At 33.4% G+C, this 16,455-nt stretch overlaps 2 protein-coding genes across 2 annotated transcripts in view; one reads left to right on the top strand and one right to left on the bottom strand.

The window, feature by feature from the left end:
• ANO3 (anoctamin 3) overlaps nucleotides 1-16,455 on the top strand; it is a 361,383-nt gene that overhangs the window by 295,037 nt on the left and 49,891 nt on the right. The window contains 3 exon segments of the mRNA XM_023532087.1: nucleotides 2,021-2,046; nucleotides 4,124-4,139; nucleotides 5,584-5,665. Of these exon segments, the coding sequence (XP_023387855.1) occupies nucleotides 2,021-2,046; nucleotides 4,124-4,139; nucleotides 5,584-5,665 (124 nt within the window).
• MUC15 (mucin 15, cell surface associated) overlaps nucleotides 6,104-16,455 on the bottom strand; it is an 11,854-nt gene continuing 1,502 nt past the window's right edge. The window contains exons 2-4 of the mRNA XM_011362581.2: nucleotides 11,170-11,897; nucleotides 9,085-9,234; nucleotides 6,104-7,152 (exon numbers count right to left, since the gene is read on the bottom strand). Coding sequence (XP_011360883.1) covers nucleotides 6,992-7,152; nucleotides 9,085-9,234; nucleotides 11,170-11,860 — 1,002 coding nt within the window. The 5' untranslated portion in view covers nucleotides 11,861-11,897 and the 3' untranslated portion in view covers nucleotides 6,104-6,991. The remainder of the gene's footprint in view (nucleotides 7,153-9,084; nucleotides 9,235-11,169; nucleotides 11,898-16,455) is intronic.

The following is a 16,455-nucleotide window of genomic DNA, read 5'->3' as shown; positions in this document are numbered from 1 at the left end:
GCAAAAGTTTCTTCATACCCTCTTGTAATCCCCTGCCTCCCACCCTCCCAACCTCACCCCTGTGCCCGAGCAACCAACTGCTTTTTGTCATTGTAGATATTTGTACTTTCTAGGGTTTTTGGTAAATGGAATTATACTGTGTATGATTTTTTTCTGGCTTCTTTCATTTACCATAATATTTTAAGATTCATCCATGGCATAACATTTTTCAGTAGTAGATCATTCCTCTTTATTGCTGAGTAGCATTGCATTATATGGCTATACCAGAATTTGTTTATCCATTCATCTGTTACTGGACTTTTGGGTTGTTTTGAGTTGTTTCCATTTTAAATAAAGCAGCTATGAACATTTATCTATTAATCTTCTTATAGACAAGTACTATTATTTCTTTTGGGTAAATACCTAGGAGTAAAATAACTGGATTATATGATAGGTGAATGTTTAACTTTTAAAGAAACTGCCAAGCTATTTTCCAAAGCGTGAATACCATTTGATTTTTCTTCCAGCAGTGTATGAAAGTTCCAGTTTTCCATATAGTCACTAATCTTTAGTATCCTCAGTGTTTTAATTTTAACTGTTCTACTATAGAGTATATAGAGAGAACTCAGTATGGTTTAGTTCCTGGAAAATAAATTTAATCCTTTTTGGGTCTTGATTTTAAGATTTGTGTTATACAATTGCATACCTAACTTACATAATTAACCAATGCTGCCCCCAATAAATTAAATTAGATTAAAAAATATTTGTGCTCTACCTAGCATTACTGCCCACAATAAAAGCAAGATCCTTTGTTCTGTGTACTCTACCCAATGCATTGTGAATAATGAGGATTTCTAGTCTGGCCGCTAGGAATAGGTGCTATTGCTGTCTCTGCGTGAGCTTCTTACACTGTTACCTCGAATCCTTTCAGATGGTTCTCCTTCCCTCAGGCAGTTTCCTCACATGCATGCTCATTGAAGCACACTGTCTGGGTTGTCCCTCTCTGCACCCTGGTAACTCAGTACAGTAACCTGAGGCAATCATAATGGTCACTTAATTGGCTTCCTACCTCTCAGGGAACATTGCCCTTCATTGCCTAACATCCATTGTCTTAAAATCTGTTGCTTTGTATCTTTTGTATACTCTTTGGTTGTTTCCAGAATGGGGATAAAATCAATCACTGTCATTCCGTCTTGCTCAGAAGTAGAAGTCTCTATGTAATTAATTAATTTTATACCCATAAATCAATTAAAATAAAATCAAAAACCACTCAATATGCTACTACTACAAGACCAAAATTAGTAAAATTAGCTTTTGAATTATTTATCATGAATGCATGACATTCACAAACAGACATAAAAAGTCTGTTCGTTTATGGTTTAACTTCCAACATATACCTAGCTTTGAAATCTTTTAAACTTTCCACAAAGATGGCCCATTTTGGAAAGCATTTTCTCAACACTTTTGCAAAAGCCAAGTATATTAGAGTTATTAGATGTATATACACATGTCCTTCTCGCAGCCCATGAATTTCAGACACATGACATCCTTAGGGACATCAACAAATTCATATATATGTTCTACTTTTACTTGGACAGATGTAATAAAATACACTGGCATTATCTGAACTCTAAAGATAAGAAACATCCACATATGACAGAGTGATAAAATGAAGAAACCTGTCCAAGAAAACACTAAATCTAAGGGACTTTTGCCATCATGCAGTATCTACATCCCTCTTTCTTCTTGGTAGAAAAGAATGTGCACAGGGACAGGTAAGATTCAGAAAGAATTCATTTAATAACCATTGTAAGAAGGGTGGACAACGTAGCTTGCAGAGGAGAATATTGCCTCATGGAATAATAAAAGAAATAAAGCCCATCCGGGTGAAATATTTCATTTGTCCTGCCTGTGTTTGTTCCTCTGACTAAGATAAAATGTAGCTACCTGTTTTATACATTAAAAATCTAAATCGATCATTTATTGGATAAAAATAAACATTCTTTTTTTAATATAGTTTACATCTTTAAACATCTAGAAGTTACTTTGTGGGCAATGTCAGAAATAATGGAGAAGATTTTTACCAAAGAAATGAGCCAACCAATGTAGAGCGTCTAGCTGCACAATCACCTAGCCACATCATCTAGGAACTTTTTGATTCCTTATGGAGTCAATCACCACTTGTGACTAGTAATAGGAAATTATATCTGCCACATTTATTGAAAAGTATGTGTCTCCATGTAATTATTCTCTTAATAATTTCAAAGATGTGTTTCATAGAAAAAAAAACTAGTGATAAAAGTTATATTTAAGTACATTAAATTTTTTTCTTTGATGACTATTTTAATATTTAAAAGTATGAGGATTGAGAAATTTTTGCAATTAAGTAATTTGATATTTACACATTCATTTAAAAGCACCTGATACCACACTAAGCTAGGATTTCTCATTTAAGGTGAAATCATTAGATAGAAGTGTTGTTTTTTTTTCACATAATTCTAAAAATGACTCAACTCTTGAAGTTAACTTTATTCATAATAGTTATTAGTTTCTAGAGCTTTTATTTTTTATTTGTGCAACATACATTTATTCAATACTTAGTAAGAATTTCAGAACTCATATCGACATTGAGGCTACAACAGAAATAGGACAGAGGGTGTTTCTTCTTTAAGAAACTTCATGGAAAAGTCTGTGTAAGACCATACATCAGAATTACCTAGAACATTTGTTTAAAAGCTCATTTCTGGGCCTCAAGGGTTAAGTTTAGAAATTCTTCATATTAACAAGCATCTCAGAAGATTCCGATTCCTGGGAGCACATTTTAAAAAGACGGTGCCCTAAATGAGTAATGGGTTGGGGGAGAAGGGGAACTGATGAATTTTGCACATTTGATGTAGCTTGTGCCCAGGTACAACGGGCATGATTTTTCCCTGTCTAAAAATTAAGAACTGAGGAAGTGAGAGAGGGCTGAACTCCAGCCTAAATTCTGAATCTCTGCACTCCAACCTCCTCCCGCTGTAATAGCCTGGTTTGCAGGGTTGAATCTGCCCAAGAGGCACGTTATACTCTTTAGCCCAGGGAAGCTTTACTGGAGTATAATTGGCATTTTCTAGAGCCTTATGTTTTTCTCAATCCATCAAACCATTTTAGAGAGAAAGCTAGCAATTACAGAAGGTGAGAGAGAGACTTTAAGCTTCCAACCCTATAAGAAATTTATCTCCTTAAACAATACCCACATTTATTGATTTCTAGCCACACTCAGCTCTGTAAGAGAAATCAGATGTCAAAGATAATGGCACATTTGTACTTAAACACAGCTTTGTTTGAGGCTCAGTTTGCTTCTGTCTTCCTATATTATCCCTACTCACATCAACAATGTTGAATAAAACGTTTCCTATAAGTCTCCCTATGCAAAAAGGCAAGCTAGTTTTCTAATAAAATAATTCATTGCAAATGCACATTTATAGATAGGATAAGGTTATTTTTGCTTTTCAAAAAGTCTATTATGTTGCTTTGGGAATTTTCTTGTGATTTCACCTGGAGTTTTTTTTTTTTTTTTTTTTTTTTTTTTTTTATGGAGAAGGTATTCCTTTCCTATTAGGCAGAAGGCCTCTTCCAGCTTTATTCTCCTGCCAATCACCTATGATCTAACCTTGAGCCATCTACACTGTGCTTAACTCTTATTTCTCCCTCTTCCCCATTTTCATTCAGCAGCTCTTAAGTCAGCATCCTAAATGAAGCCCTTAACACCTCAAGCTATAACCACAGGCTTCTAATTGCTCTTCTCATCTCCATGGTCTCCCATATCATAACACATCCCACATGTAATAGCTTAGTGGATCTAACACAGTGATTTTATACTTTTACAGTCCTCCTTGGGGCAAGTTCTGAAGTCTTTCCTATCATTCCAGCTTTATCTCCCATTACATGTATGTAATCTCACATTATATGGATATATATATAACACAGTGTCACGTGGATGCATTCTAAAAAGTTAACATTTTAATTTATTGAGTTAAAAAATGCCTGAAATATTTGTAAACAAACTTAGCAAGAAAAAAAAATAAAAAGCTTTTTCGAGGGAAATATTGCATGAATGATGACAAATGCCCATACAACACAATTGTTAAGTATGGAGTTTTACTTGCACTTTTATAAAAGTGTGGCTGTTTCTGGAGCAGAAAAGAGCCACTTTTAAGTCCCCATTTGTAAAGTCCCTGTTCTAACATTCTAAAAGGCCGTTTCCTGCACCAGGTCTGTTTATAAAGGAAAGCAGACAGTGGTTCAGCTGGTTGGGAGCAGCAGGCGTCACTATGGATTGCCTTAGAAACAAAAATGAATTCCCCTGCTGGGTAGAATTTTATGAGCTCTGTTGGAGAATTTCTTTATGGTTCTTTTTCTCTCATGTATGTAATATATACTGATGATTCTTATGAAAACCAATTTTTATAGCACTTTTAGAAACTTCAAACTTTAACAATCATAGAAGTTTAGAGCCAACAAATACAGCTTGAGCTTATCCACATACCATCACAATGAGCACATCTTTTGTGTGATGATATTTTCAATAATACTACATTACAGGAAAATAACACCCTACTTTTATCTGTTTTATATATTGTTTTCAATGTGCTCCAGGTGTTACAATTAAAATACATGTCAATATTGTTTAAATACCCCCACTGAGCAGCCTCTGAACTGTAGACTTAGCAAAGAAGACAACATTTTCTTCTCACTTTCTTTATAGTAATGTTCTTTAGCCTCTTCTGTGAGGATAGCACACCTATTTTCTTTATAGTTTCTTTGGTATTTATATGACTGCCAAACATGTATTGTCTTGACTGTATCCATTTAATCTCCCTCAGTAACTTATAAATATAATGAGAACATTATGCAAATGAAAAGAAGCAAAGGTCAATTGAATTTACACTTTATTAAAATCAAACAATCCTTGTGACCCTGAAAATTGTATTTAATAACATCATATAACTGTACATTGTTCTTTATAAAACTTCAGGTGATGTCTGATTCAAAAACACTTGGACTATTACATGTTCAGTGATTTATGAAACTTCTTAAAAATAACAAAATGGAATTCATTATCTCTTATAGCCACTACTGGACCTATGGACCATTCTGAAAGACATCAGAGAGTAGGAACACTGTGATACCTTTCCATAGCAGTACAGGCTCACTAGAGGAATTCTGCATTTTTCAATTTCCTCAATCCTGGAAGCTTTGCAAAAAAAAATTCCAATTAGGTATGCCTCAACTGAAAGCTAACTTCCTATAGCTCACACTGTAGTTTGACTCTCTGTGGCACACAGATTCTTCCTCTGGAAATAAAACCACTTCTGAGAAGAAATGAAGGTGGAGTCCAAAGGGAATGAAAAGGAAGAGAGAAGAAAAGGGGGAAAATGCTGATCTCTTAACTTTCTCCATGAGAAAATCACATGAAATAGTTGCAGGATCCATGAAATGACCTAATATTTTATATTTACAAACTGTAAAATAATGTGATTCCATTGGGAGAATAAATCAGAGTACCTAAATACAAACAAATAGCAATCCCTGGATTATTATAAACAACAGAATGACTAATAGTTTTGTTTATTTTCCATTAAGGTGACATATTTGTTTGATAATGGAGGGACAGTCTTCTTTGCTATTTTTATGGCAATATGGGGTGAGTATGTTCTTCCATTATTTACTTCCTAGCCCTCATATTCTAAGACTATTGTTGTATTTCTTCATATACACATGCGCACGTCTGCATACATCACGTATCAATTCAACAATAAAGTCTCTTGCTTTGTTTGTCCTCTTCACACATTCACTGATTCTTTGGGAATTTACCTCTTCATCTAATCCTCTGATCCCTAAAGCCTCAGACCTTCCTGTACTAAGGAGAATATTTTTTCTTGCCAAAAGCAGGTGGTAATTAAAAACAAATTGAAACATGCTAGAATCCAAATTAAGCTTCTTATATTTTCCATCATGAAAGTGATACTCGGAAAATGTTTTGTTTGCTTAACATTTCCACTCATCTATTTTTAACCTTATACTTAATATATTTAGAGATGAAGAATATATTCCATATGTGATTGAGCAATAATGTCTGATACATAATAAATTCTGTTCCTATCTAACATATTAAAACTGTAAAACTTATGTTCAGGTACATGGTTTAGCTGACTTTTTCACCATGTTTCTCATTGAATTTTTAAAGTCCCCAATTAATTGATGCCTAAAGAAATCGAATAGGTTGAAATTCCCCCACCCTTTGAAGAAAAGCAATTACTTTCCTGGTTTAGTTCAGCCTTCCTAACATGGCCCTATTGAATGCAAAATTATTGTCAAGTTGGCAGCTCAAGGTCTTGACTATGTATGTGCTGATCCAGAAAAGTGCTATAATATAGTACTTTAAAATGTACTATAATATAGGTCTCTTACTCCCATTATTGTAGTTTTCCAGAAAGGGAAATTTTGTGCCATACACGCTTTTTAGCTTTAAGTCAAAAATTAAAAAAAAATAAATAAATTCCTTCAATAGAATGTCAACAGTGATGTATGGCATTAGGACCATAGAAGGAGCAGTGAAGAGTCAATCCATTGATTTTTGCCCTCCTTCCCCCCAAAAAAGTGAAAAGGTAGTTTTGGGTCTCCATGTTCATTGAAGGATGTTTTAAATTAAATTATCAAGCATGGCAATCGAGGTGAAGTGTTTTAGTCTTACTTGATTCCACAAACATTTCTTACTAAGAAAAAAAAATTGACCAAAATACAAATTAAGGTTATTCAATTGTTACTTCAGCACATCCAAAAATGTTAAGAAAGAAAATCTGTTGGATGCTTTATCCTCTCTTTATATTTCCAATACTAGTCTCATGCTTTATAGTTCTTGGCACAAGCCACATGACAGTGATCTTGTTTCAGCTTTTGGAAGATGGGCTTGCAAAAAGGCCAGGTTGTAGATGAACACTTGCCATCTGAAGCCTTCTTCTCCTTAGTTTTATATTGAGGTACGAAGTGGAGGTATGTCATCCATAGGAATGCCATCTCGTGCATTTTCTGGTCCTGGTGACATGGATGAATCATTCACAGTTGGGTTGTAATAACTAGAGTTCCCAAAACTCACATCGTAAGGTTCCGGTGCATTGTCTAATCGCAAAACTAAAAAAAGTAACAACAAAAAAAAAATTTGTTTTATAATAACAGTCTGAAAGATACTTGCCTAGGCATATGGCAGACCATAGGAATTGTTCTAGATAAGATGTCTATCTTTTATATGGGCTTTTCAGATATTTTAAAGTTTTAAATAAGTAGATATTTTTCAAGCCACATTTCTTTCTAAGACCAAGGGAACAGTTTAACTTCTAAAATGTCTCTTCTGGTGGACCAAAAATAAAAGAACAAATGAAGAGATCACAAGAGTCAAGCACTACTTTGTATAATGAAATATAGATAAATGCCTCATTGACTTTTGAATCTCAGGATTTCAGGGGCTTGTCAATATGCTCTGATTTTTTTCCCTGTGGTAAAAAAAAAAAAAAAAGAAAGAAAGAAACAACAACAACTTTTAAAAAGTTAAGAGTGTTAATTTTAAAATCAGTGTCATTATTCTAACACGTGTCTCCATATCTTTATAATTGAGCCCTTGAACGTGGAGACAGAGCAAACTATTCGTAGAAGCTTATGTTTCCTTCTGATAAATCCAAGTTAGTCAGAAGCTTTCTGACTAATATAGGAATTTTTTCTTTTTTAACAAACAGCCAATTATTATTTTCTTAATGCTTTTGAATTTATTTTCAAAGAAAACTTGGCGTGCACAAGGTACTTTTAAATACTAAAATAGTGACTAATTACTAATTAGATTAGTAATCTAATTATTCAGTGAGGTATCTTCATATCCTACCTTTTCCTTAAGCCATCTGTTTACAAACTGATCTCCTAGAATGTTAGGGATTTGGGAGAAGTATCACAAATCTGTCTTAAAGGAGGAAAATAGGTGATATGATTGAGTTACTTTCTTATGCCTTAATAACAACATCTTAAAATATATTAACTTAATAGACTGAGTTTTGTATGTGAGTATAGATAAAGAAAAAATTCTGAGTTTTAAGAAATAAGTTTGGAAACCCTTGTTGTTCAAAATCTTATCCTTTAATTTTGAAAACCGCCACTTTTTGGTTTATATGTATTGCTAGAAACCCATAGACAGAATTCAGTTAAATTTCCAAGAAGTGGATTTGGTTCTGAAAAGAAGTATATATCAATCACAAAGTGAATGCATCAGAAATCAACATGACTTTATCAGTGGGACTAACCAGGGACATTTAACTACTTTTATGGCAGCAAGAGTCCCTTATGTAAACCAGAAGACAATTGTGTGTGTGTGTGTGTGTGTGTGTGTGTGTGTTTTCCTAAAGTATAAAAAAAGATGAGTCAAGCATTCAAAGTGATTTCATTTTTCTTCTAAACACTGTATTATTAAGATCAAGCTCAGTTCTTTATTTTTAGCAGTTACATTCTTATTCATAGGTATTATAGTTCTTTTCCACCACAGAAGTGGAAATTTCCTGAATTAAGGTATATTGTGACTTTATGTACCCAAATATGCAACTTTATAGAAGTTCTATTTTAGGGACTTATTAAAATAATAAATTTAGAGCTACTGTGTCTGTGAAACTTGGGAAAAGCTCCAAATTAGAATTCATCTTTGTTCAAATTACTGCTACTAATAAATCCAACGATGGCAATGAATGGCTTTGCAGTTACTTGCTAACAAAACTGGCCATTTTTTTTCTTCATGTCATACCATTATCTTCCAATTCTATAGACATATTTTAGGTTCTAGCATTATTATTGAAAGCCAATTGTCATGCAATGAACAACAATTGAGCAACAAATGAGCAAATATCTTTAAAATTTTATTCGCAGGTCCATAATCATTTTGGTTATGTTATTTGATAAACAGAGAGTAAATCAGAATAAATCTGCTCTGTTTTTGTCACATGAATCCCTTCTACAAAACTCAGTGACCATTAGCATCTTCACTTAATTAAAACCACTGTGTGCAGGTGAAGTTCTGAAAGTTGTTCTTACCTGGTTCGTTTCTGTCATCATAAAGTCGCCGATGGGAAAATGAATTAGTTTTCTTTTTTCCACACAACAAGTAGCCAACAAGACTAAGCAACGAAGCACCCAGAATAGCACCTAAAATGGTCCCAAATACAACGCCTGTATTTCTATTATCTAGAGAACAACAAAAAAAATAATTTATAGGTAAGAAATAAAAAATGATTCAAAGAACAGAAATATATACATATAGAATTTATGTGTACCAAAAAAATGTTTAACAATGTTTTTTAAACGTTAAAGGTGACAATGTGTGTGTGTTATAAAGTACTAAGTATTTGAAATAGATTGATAAAATATACTTCCCGATAAAACAATACTTTAAATTTTGAATTGCCTTAAAATTCTTCCAACTCTTAGTTTTATAACTGTATCCCATTACTTATCAACACCGATAGTACAGAAATGCCATGTGTATGCTCCATTAGGACATCCTTTCTCTCTTGAATGCTATATTGTTTTTAGTCAACTCTGAATCTCAAATGAATTTGAATGATTAAATGAATTTTGACCTTGTTTACATAATTCAAAAGTGAAAAACTAAGGGAGAAAGTGGATAATAGAAAATAAATTCACAAAACTCCAAGTGAAAAGGTACTATAAGGAAAAGGCAATATATCCTGATAAGGATATTTTCAAGTACAACAAATAACAAAAGATATTTATAATGCCTTGCACATCAGGAACAGATGTGTAAGTCAGAGTTTAAGAAAACCCAAAATTTCATTCTATCATCCTGTTTACCAAGTACCTTATTTGAAGACTGTCATCAATAAACTTACTGCTCATATTCACTTACACTCATATTCAGTGTATTTTATTTTTAATTTTTTAAAAAAATTCCTCAAGAAGCTTACTAATTAGGTAGACAAGGGGTCTTATAGAATCTCTGATTCTGTATGAAACCCCATTTATTGAAAAAATTAGCCTTCACATTGAAAAGATAACAGCAAAATTATTACTGAAATAAAAGGGAAGCAAAGTTAACTTTTTTTTGTTTTAATTAAAGAGCAATGGTAGAAGTACTCAGTGTTCTCAATATGTCTGTAGAATTTAGGAAGAGAAAGATAATATTTATTTAAAATATTTCTAATGGAATATCAGTATGTGTAAGTGAAATGGTGTGTCAAATTATGTGTGATAAAGTTATCGCTAGAATGAAATATATATATATATACAATATATTGATTGTAGTGTATAGTAAAGCCTAGATTTCAGAATTTAAAACTTTCCCTGTATACTAGCAACAACTTTCAAATAGGAATTTGTATATAGGATTTGGTGTTTACATCATAATATAATTTATAAATAAGTTACATTGAAAATTAGTGAGTTCATGAGAAAAAAAAAGTATTTTTTTAATCTCAAGTAAACAGAGACCTGATAAAATAAAACATAATGATTCTTCATTAAGTATTAGAGGTCTTTTTTACATTGTTTTAAAGCTTAATGTAATCTCTAAAAATGAAGTATAAAAATGTCTCCATAATACATTTTTCTTGTGATACTCACGGCTAAATTCCATTTTCCTGGTGGTCAGTAGGTATTAAACTAAAAACTCAGGAGGATTTCCTATTGCTGAATTTATTTACTTTTTTAAAAATATCAACGTTCTGTTTTCCTGTGATTGCTATGTGGTATCAGATAATTTATAAATTTATTTCATTCAATTGCTAAAACCCATATATGTATATTTTTTAAATACAGTATTCCTAAAAGCATATGAAATTTCTGGTAGTCTTTCTAAGATTCAGTAAAAACTGTTATACAGTATCTCAAAACTGTATCAATATTTAAGTCTCTATTTCTTTTCAGCCTAACCTACTTCTTATTTTGTCCCACTGCCTCATCTGTTCCCATACTTATAGGGTCAGTCATGTTATTCACTGAAAATAGTGAAGGGATTTTAGAACTTAAATCAGTATATACTAGAAGTGAGAACCACCTGCGCTATTGCAATCTCCTCCTTTTTTTCTTGTCTGACACTTTCCTTTGATGTAATCTGTATGATTTACTTGGAGATTATTTCAAACAAAATCTGTTTATATTTACCTTCTTGAGGGTCTGATGTATTTTGAAAGATTTTTGAATTATTGGTGAATTTTAATGTGGGCTGTAGAGTCATTTCCTTATAGGGGGTAAACCCCGCCAAGTTATCACTGGTTATGGGAGGCCATCCATCTGGTTCTGTTGTCGTGGGGTTCAAAGATACGGCAGTTGGTGCTGACGAGAAGGTGCTAACTGTAGTGGAATTGTTATCAGGAGTTTTCATGGTAACATTGACTGAAGACCAAGTAAACTTTTCTGAAGACACAGCAGATGTAGCATTGGGAGGTGTTGAGACTGACAGAGGATTTTCGTCTGCTACAGATGAGTTCTGAGGCGATGTAGCAACAAAGCTGTGGGTCAAGGGAGGGCTTGTGGAAAATGTCTGCATGGGTCTCGAACTCCTGGAAGAGTTGTCTGTTGGCAAATTATTGACGAAATCTGTTGTTTCATGGATTTTATTTGATGGATCCGAAAGAGAGGAATTATTTGCTTCGGGGTTAGAGGTTTCTATGTTTTCTTTATTTGATTTTAAGTTCGGTTCACTTTCCAAAGGAACAGATTTATTCGCCATTGTTTTTAAGCCTTCTGCGATGTTTTGTGTTGTGGTTATTTTGAGATGTTCTTCCCCATGGCTTCCTAGTAGTAGTAAACTAAACAAGGTTGAAATCGACAGAATTTGGGCTGAGGTCAACATTGTAGCCTTCTTTGATATAGGCGTTAGTAAGAGAAATCTGGAAGAAAATAATAATCTTTTCAATTATTAAACTATTGAGGTTTTTTAAAAATAGATTTATATCTTTAAAGTGATAAAAATCTGGAGACATAATGCTGAGATGATATACCATACTCTTAATTCCAAAAGTTTGTTTTCTTTGAAGTATATACTAAAACTACAATAATTGAGTTCTATTTTCTGGATAATATTTTATTCTTCCTTCCTCTAGAGTGATGCCATGCAAAACCTGTATCAAGCCAGACACTACTCTCCACTATTTTAAAGATCATTTAACTTGGAACAAGTTAGAATATACACACAACAATATATGGACTGCTAAGTAAAATTTTTAAAATATTGTAAATATAGTACATATAGAGCTGGCTGATTTCTTCGACCTATTTAAGAAAACATGTTCTTTACAAAGATGTAATTTGGCATATTTATTATGAAAATGAAGTTACTTAATATATATTAAATGTACCACTTTGAGTCAGTCACTTGAAAAGATTTTATTGCCTAATTTGAGTTATTTGAATTTGAAATTAACATCTCTTTTTTCACAAGGCTTTTCACTTCATGATGCCCTTCTTTCTATTAATTTTAAATTAGGAAAAATCAGAAAGACTTTTAGATTTTGATTTTTTAATCATATTTTTTCTTGTGTAAATGAAGAGTCTGGTTGGAAGTGTGTGTGGAAAAATTTATCTAGCTAGATAGTTGCAGGTTTAGGGTTTGGAGTCATGGTCCTGACTTGCAATCCAGGCACATCATTTTGCCTCTTAAGTGTGGAAGTTCCCCAAATTCATAGGTAGGAAGGTCAGAAGAAAAAGGGTTTTGAAATTAGTTTTATATTAAAATTATGGCTGATAAATAACCTGTGAAAAACAATCATCGTAACAAGCAATTGTTTTATCATCATCATCATCCACATAAACATACCAATTTCACATTGTTGTTCTGAGGACTAAATGAGATGATTTAGCTAGAAGTACTCCGAACAGTATCTGGCCTAAATTAAGCAGTTAATAGATATTAACTTTTATTTCTTATTAAAATATAATAATATTTCGTGTCTTACAGTTTACAGAGTTTACAATATCATCTCACTTGATAATCACAATGATCCCATGAAACAAAAAGAATAGCTTGTATTATCCCCGTTTTGCAGATGAAGAAACTGAGGTTCAGAGTAGCTAGAGCTGGAGGCTGGTAAATGCAGGAGGCAGCACTGAAAGGCGAGTCTTCCAACTCCTACCTAATTAGGTGCCAAAATAGTGTTTTAATTGAAAAAGTTATTCTTTAAAAAAGATATTAAACTATTCCTCCTCAAACAATGGAGTGAAAACTGATGTACTTTGCATTGAACCTTAGAGTTTACTTTTCACTAAAAGCCTCCAGGATCACTAAGATAACAAAATAGAGGATATGCTACTGCTATTATTTAGGTCCAATATTACTAGCTATTTCTTAAAAGTTCTTGACGATTTCTCATGAGGATCTGAGGAACTTCTAAGCACTCCTTATGATTATCATTTGGTTTTAAGTCCCCCGCCCATCTTTATTTAATGATTTCTTACATAATTGCACAACTTAAATATATCTATAATACATCCTGATGTAATTTTTTTCTTTAAAAGCTTTTAGCAAAGCAGTCCATACCTGTGGAATCCCGAGGTTTTAGAGATATAATATCTGTCATGTCCTATGCTTATCACTTAAGAAAAGCTATTTAAAAATCAAGGCAATCAGAAATATAAGAACAATCATAGGGACATTATTTACAAGTGTCTCCATCCTGAACATCCATCAGTAACAGATTGGATAATTAATTGTGTGATATTTATTTCTGGAAATTAACAAACACAGAGCCTAAAATGCCAGTTGTACTGTGTAATTCCATGTATATAAAGTTCAAAAACAGGCAAAAAAAAAAAATAGAATGGAAGTGGTTACTTGTGGGAAAGATGGAGATAGTATTAATTGGGTGGGCATGGAAGGGCTTCTGTATGCTCACGATATCCTATTTATTGACCTGGTAGGGATTACATAGGTATCTGTATTTGTGATAATTTTGCTTATTTATTTTACATTCACTTTTCTGTCATAACCAAGAAAGTTGACTTAGATACTAAATATTGTTAATATACCTGGAAAACATATTGCTATTATACATATATTATATCAGATGCTTTGCACGTTTTCTCATTGAATTCTTACAATCAAACAATGTGGAAGGGATTATTAATGCTATTTTACAGATGATTAAATGGAGAAAAATATAAATAATGCGTGCAAAGACACACAGCTAGTGACTGAGAGATAAGGTTTGGATTCAAACCTTGCCATTAAAGCTTGTAATCTTACTCATCTGTGTAAAAAGTTACAAAGGAATCTAAAATTTGGTACTTTGCTTTTTAGTACCTTTTCCTATCAACATTTTCTTAACATGCCTTCTTCAGATTTTATGATTTTAATCAGAGTAACTTATAATGCCATTTTTCAACACTTGGAAAATAGGGCCTTCTACCTTAAATGTCTCTCAAACACACTAAATATCCTAATTTAAGAAAATCTGAACAATTGTCTATATGGTTTCTAGATGGACACTTTTACTCTGTAGTTTACAGATTAACATTAACAAAACACGAATGATTATCCCCAAGACCTATAGTTCACCAACATTTCATTAAACTGATGCCTTATGTAGCACTTTTAAAATGCAATTCCATTTAGGTTTAAAATACTCACACATGCTTTTTCAGAAACATCTTTCTCCTGTGAACTCTGTCAGGTTCACGGCACACATTATAGCCTTTTCTTTGGGTGCTGCCAGTGATTTGATTTGTTTATGAATTGTACTTGGCCACCCATCTTGTCATCATTATGCAGTTTGATTTGATTTCCCTATACCTGAGCTTTCTGATTATTTTCTCTTCCTAATGAAGAGGTCACCAGAGAAGGAAAAGCGGCCCTTTGCTATTCTAATTTTCTCAATATGCCACGAAGAACATGGCACTGAACTTTCGCTTCCTTCCCATAATGAGAATGCACATATGAAGCAAGAGTCAACAAAATGAGTTTTGTTGTTCTATTTCATTTTACTCTTAACATTGAACCACCAAGGGGATGTCTCTACCCTTCACTCAGCTTTAGATTGCAGTGTGAAAACCTGAGGTAGCAATACCCCAAATGAGCTAAGCGTTCTGTTACTGGCTATAATTTATCCCCAGAGAAAAGAAAGGGAAGAGAGGGATAAGACAGTGTGCTGTGAATACCATTTAAAGTTTTTTTCAAAATTAATACAGTTGCGGGTAAGGCTCTTATGAATATTGATTTATTTCTGTTGTCCTGATGTGGCAGCAAGGGACAACTTTGCTTCTGCTGCATGGCTTCTAGGGAAACCAGGTTACACCTTTTACTCAGGTCCTTTCATCTTAAAAGGATAGAAGCAGCCAGGAATTGAAGCCATCAACTGTTTAGAATCCCAGCCCTGGACTTTTGCTGGAGCAAAGACTAAGCAACTTTAGTTAAGTTTGATTCCATTCTTATCTGAACAGAAAGTTCATTGTAAGCAGCAAAGGCTAATGGAGGAGGAGGCACAGAAGCTCCAGAGGACAATAAAATGAAATCTGTATTCCTTCTCTTTGCACTTGCCTCTCAGCCTCTCCCCAGCTGTAGCTTTTAAATACTTAAACTGTGTTATATCCTTGTTACGTAAAGCTAAGTTATGCTGGATGATGGATGGCATACTTGCGTGTGCTCAAGTTCATCTGTCAGCCAGGTACAGTGTAGAGGCAGACAGAAGGTGGGATGAAAGAACAATGAAATTGTAGTGGGAGAGATCAGGAGAACCAGGCACTATCATTTCCCCTTCTGTTCTTTGCCCTTTCTTGCCCCTAGGTGGAAGCTCCTAAGAGGAATTTTGAGGGTGTAACATAGGAAAGGAGCTAAGGTCACTACAAACTTGAAAAACTTCAAAGATTAGAATTATTATAAAGGGAACAGAAAAAGAGGATTCCCATCCACTTTGTGATACCTTAACACAGATTCTAAATCTTTCTGTATATATTGTTTTTATTGTTTCTAGTATGTAACAACTTAAAATATACTTTAAGAGAATGTGAGTTTCACTTAAAAAATATAATAATAATTCCTTTACATGGAGAAAAATGAACACTTTCTCTCCTGTCTTTGGTGTTGGCACTAAAAAGTGGTTTCACATTACTACTTTTGTATGGAGGGGTGCAGAAGGTGGTGAGAGAAAAAACTGTGGCCATTATGGGAAGCAAATCCACACTTTCCGTGCATAATTTTGCTTCTCTTTAAATGCATAAATTCATTATCCTGCCCAGTTTTCCTGTTGTAACTGAGTTATACCCATTTTAAACCAAGCTTTGAAAATGAGGAGGTATCCTGGTTTGTGTCAGGTAATCAACCCATGCAAGGGAAGAAAAATGCTAGTCATTCTAAACTCCATCAAAATAAAAAATTTTAAATAAAAACATTACTTCAGGCACACCAAGGGGATAATATAAAAACATCTTTCTGCAATAAAATTACTGAAGAGTAGA

Source organism: Pteropus vampyrus, unplaced genomic scaffold (assembly GCF_000151845.1).
Source record: "Pteropus vampyrus isolate Shadow unplaced genomic scaffold, Pvam_2.0 Scaffold76, whole genome shotgun sequence".
NCBI classification, from domain to species: Eukaryota; Metazoa; Chordata; class Mammalia; order Chiroptera; family Pteropodidae; genus Pteropus; species Pteropus vampyrus.
Note: the sequence above shows the minus strand (reverse complement) of the source record. Positions and strands in the feature narration are given on the sequence as shown.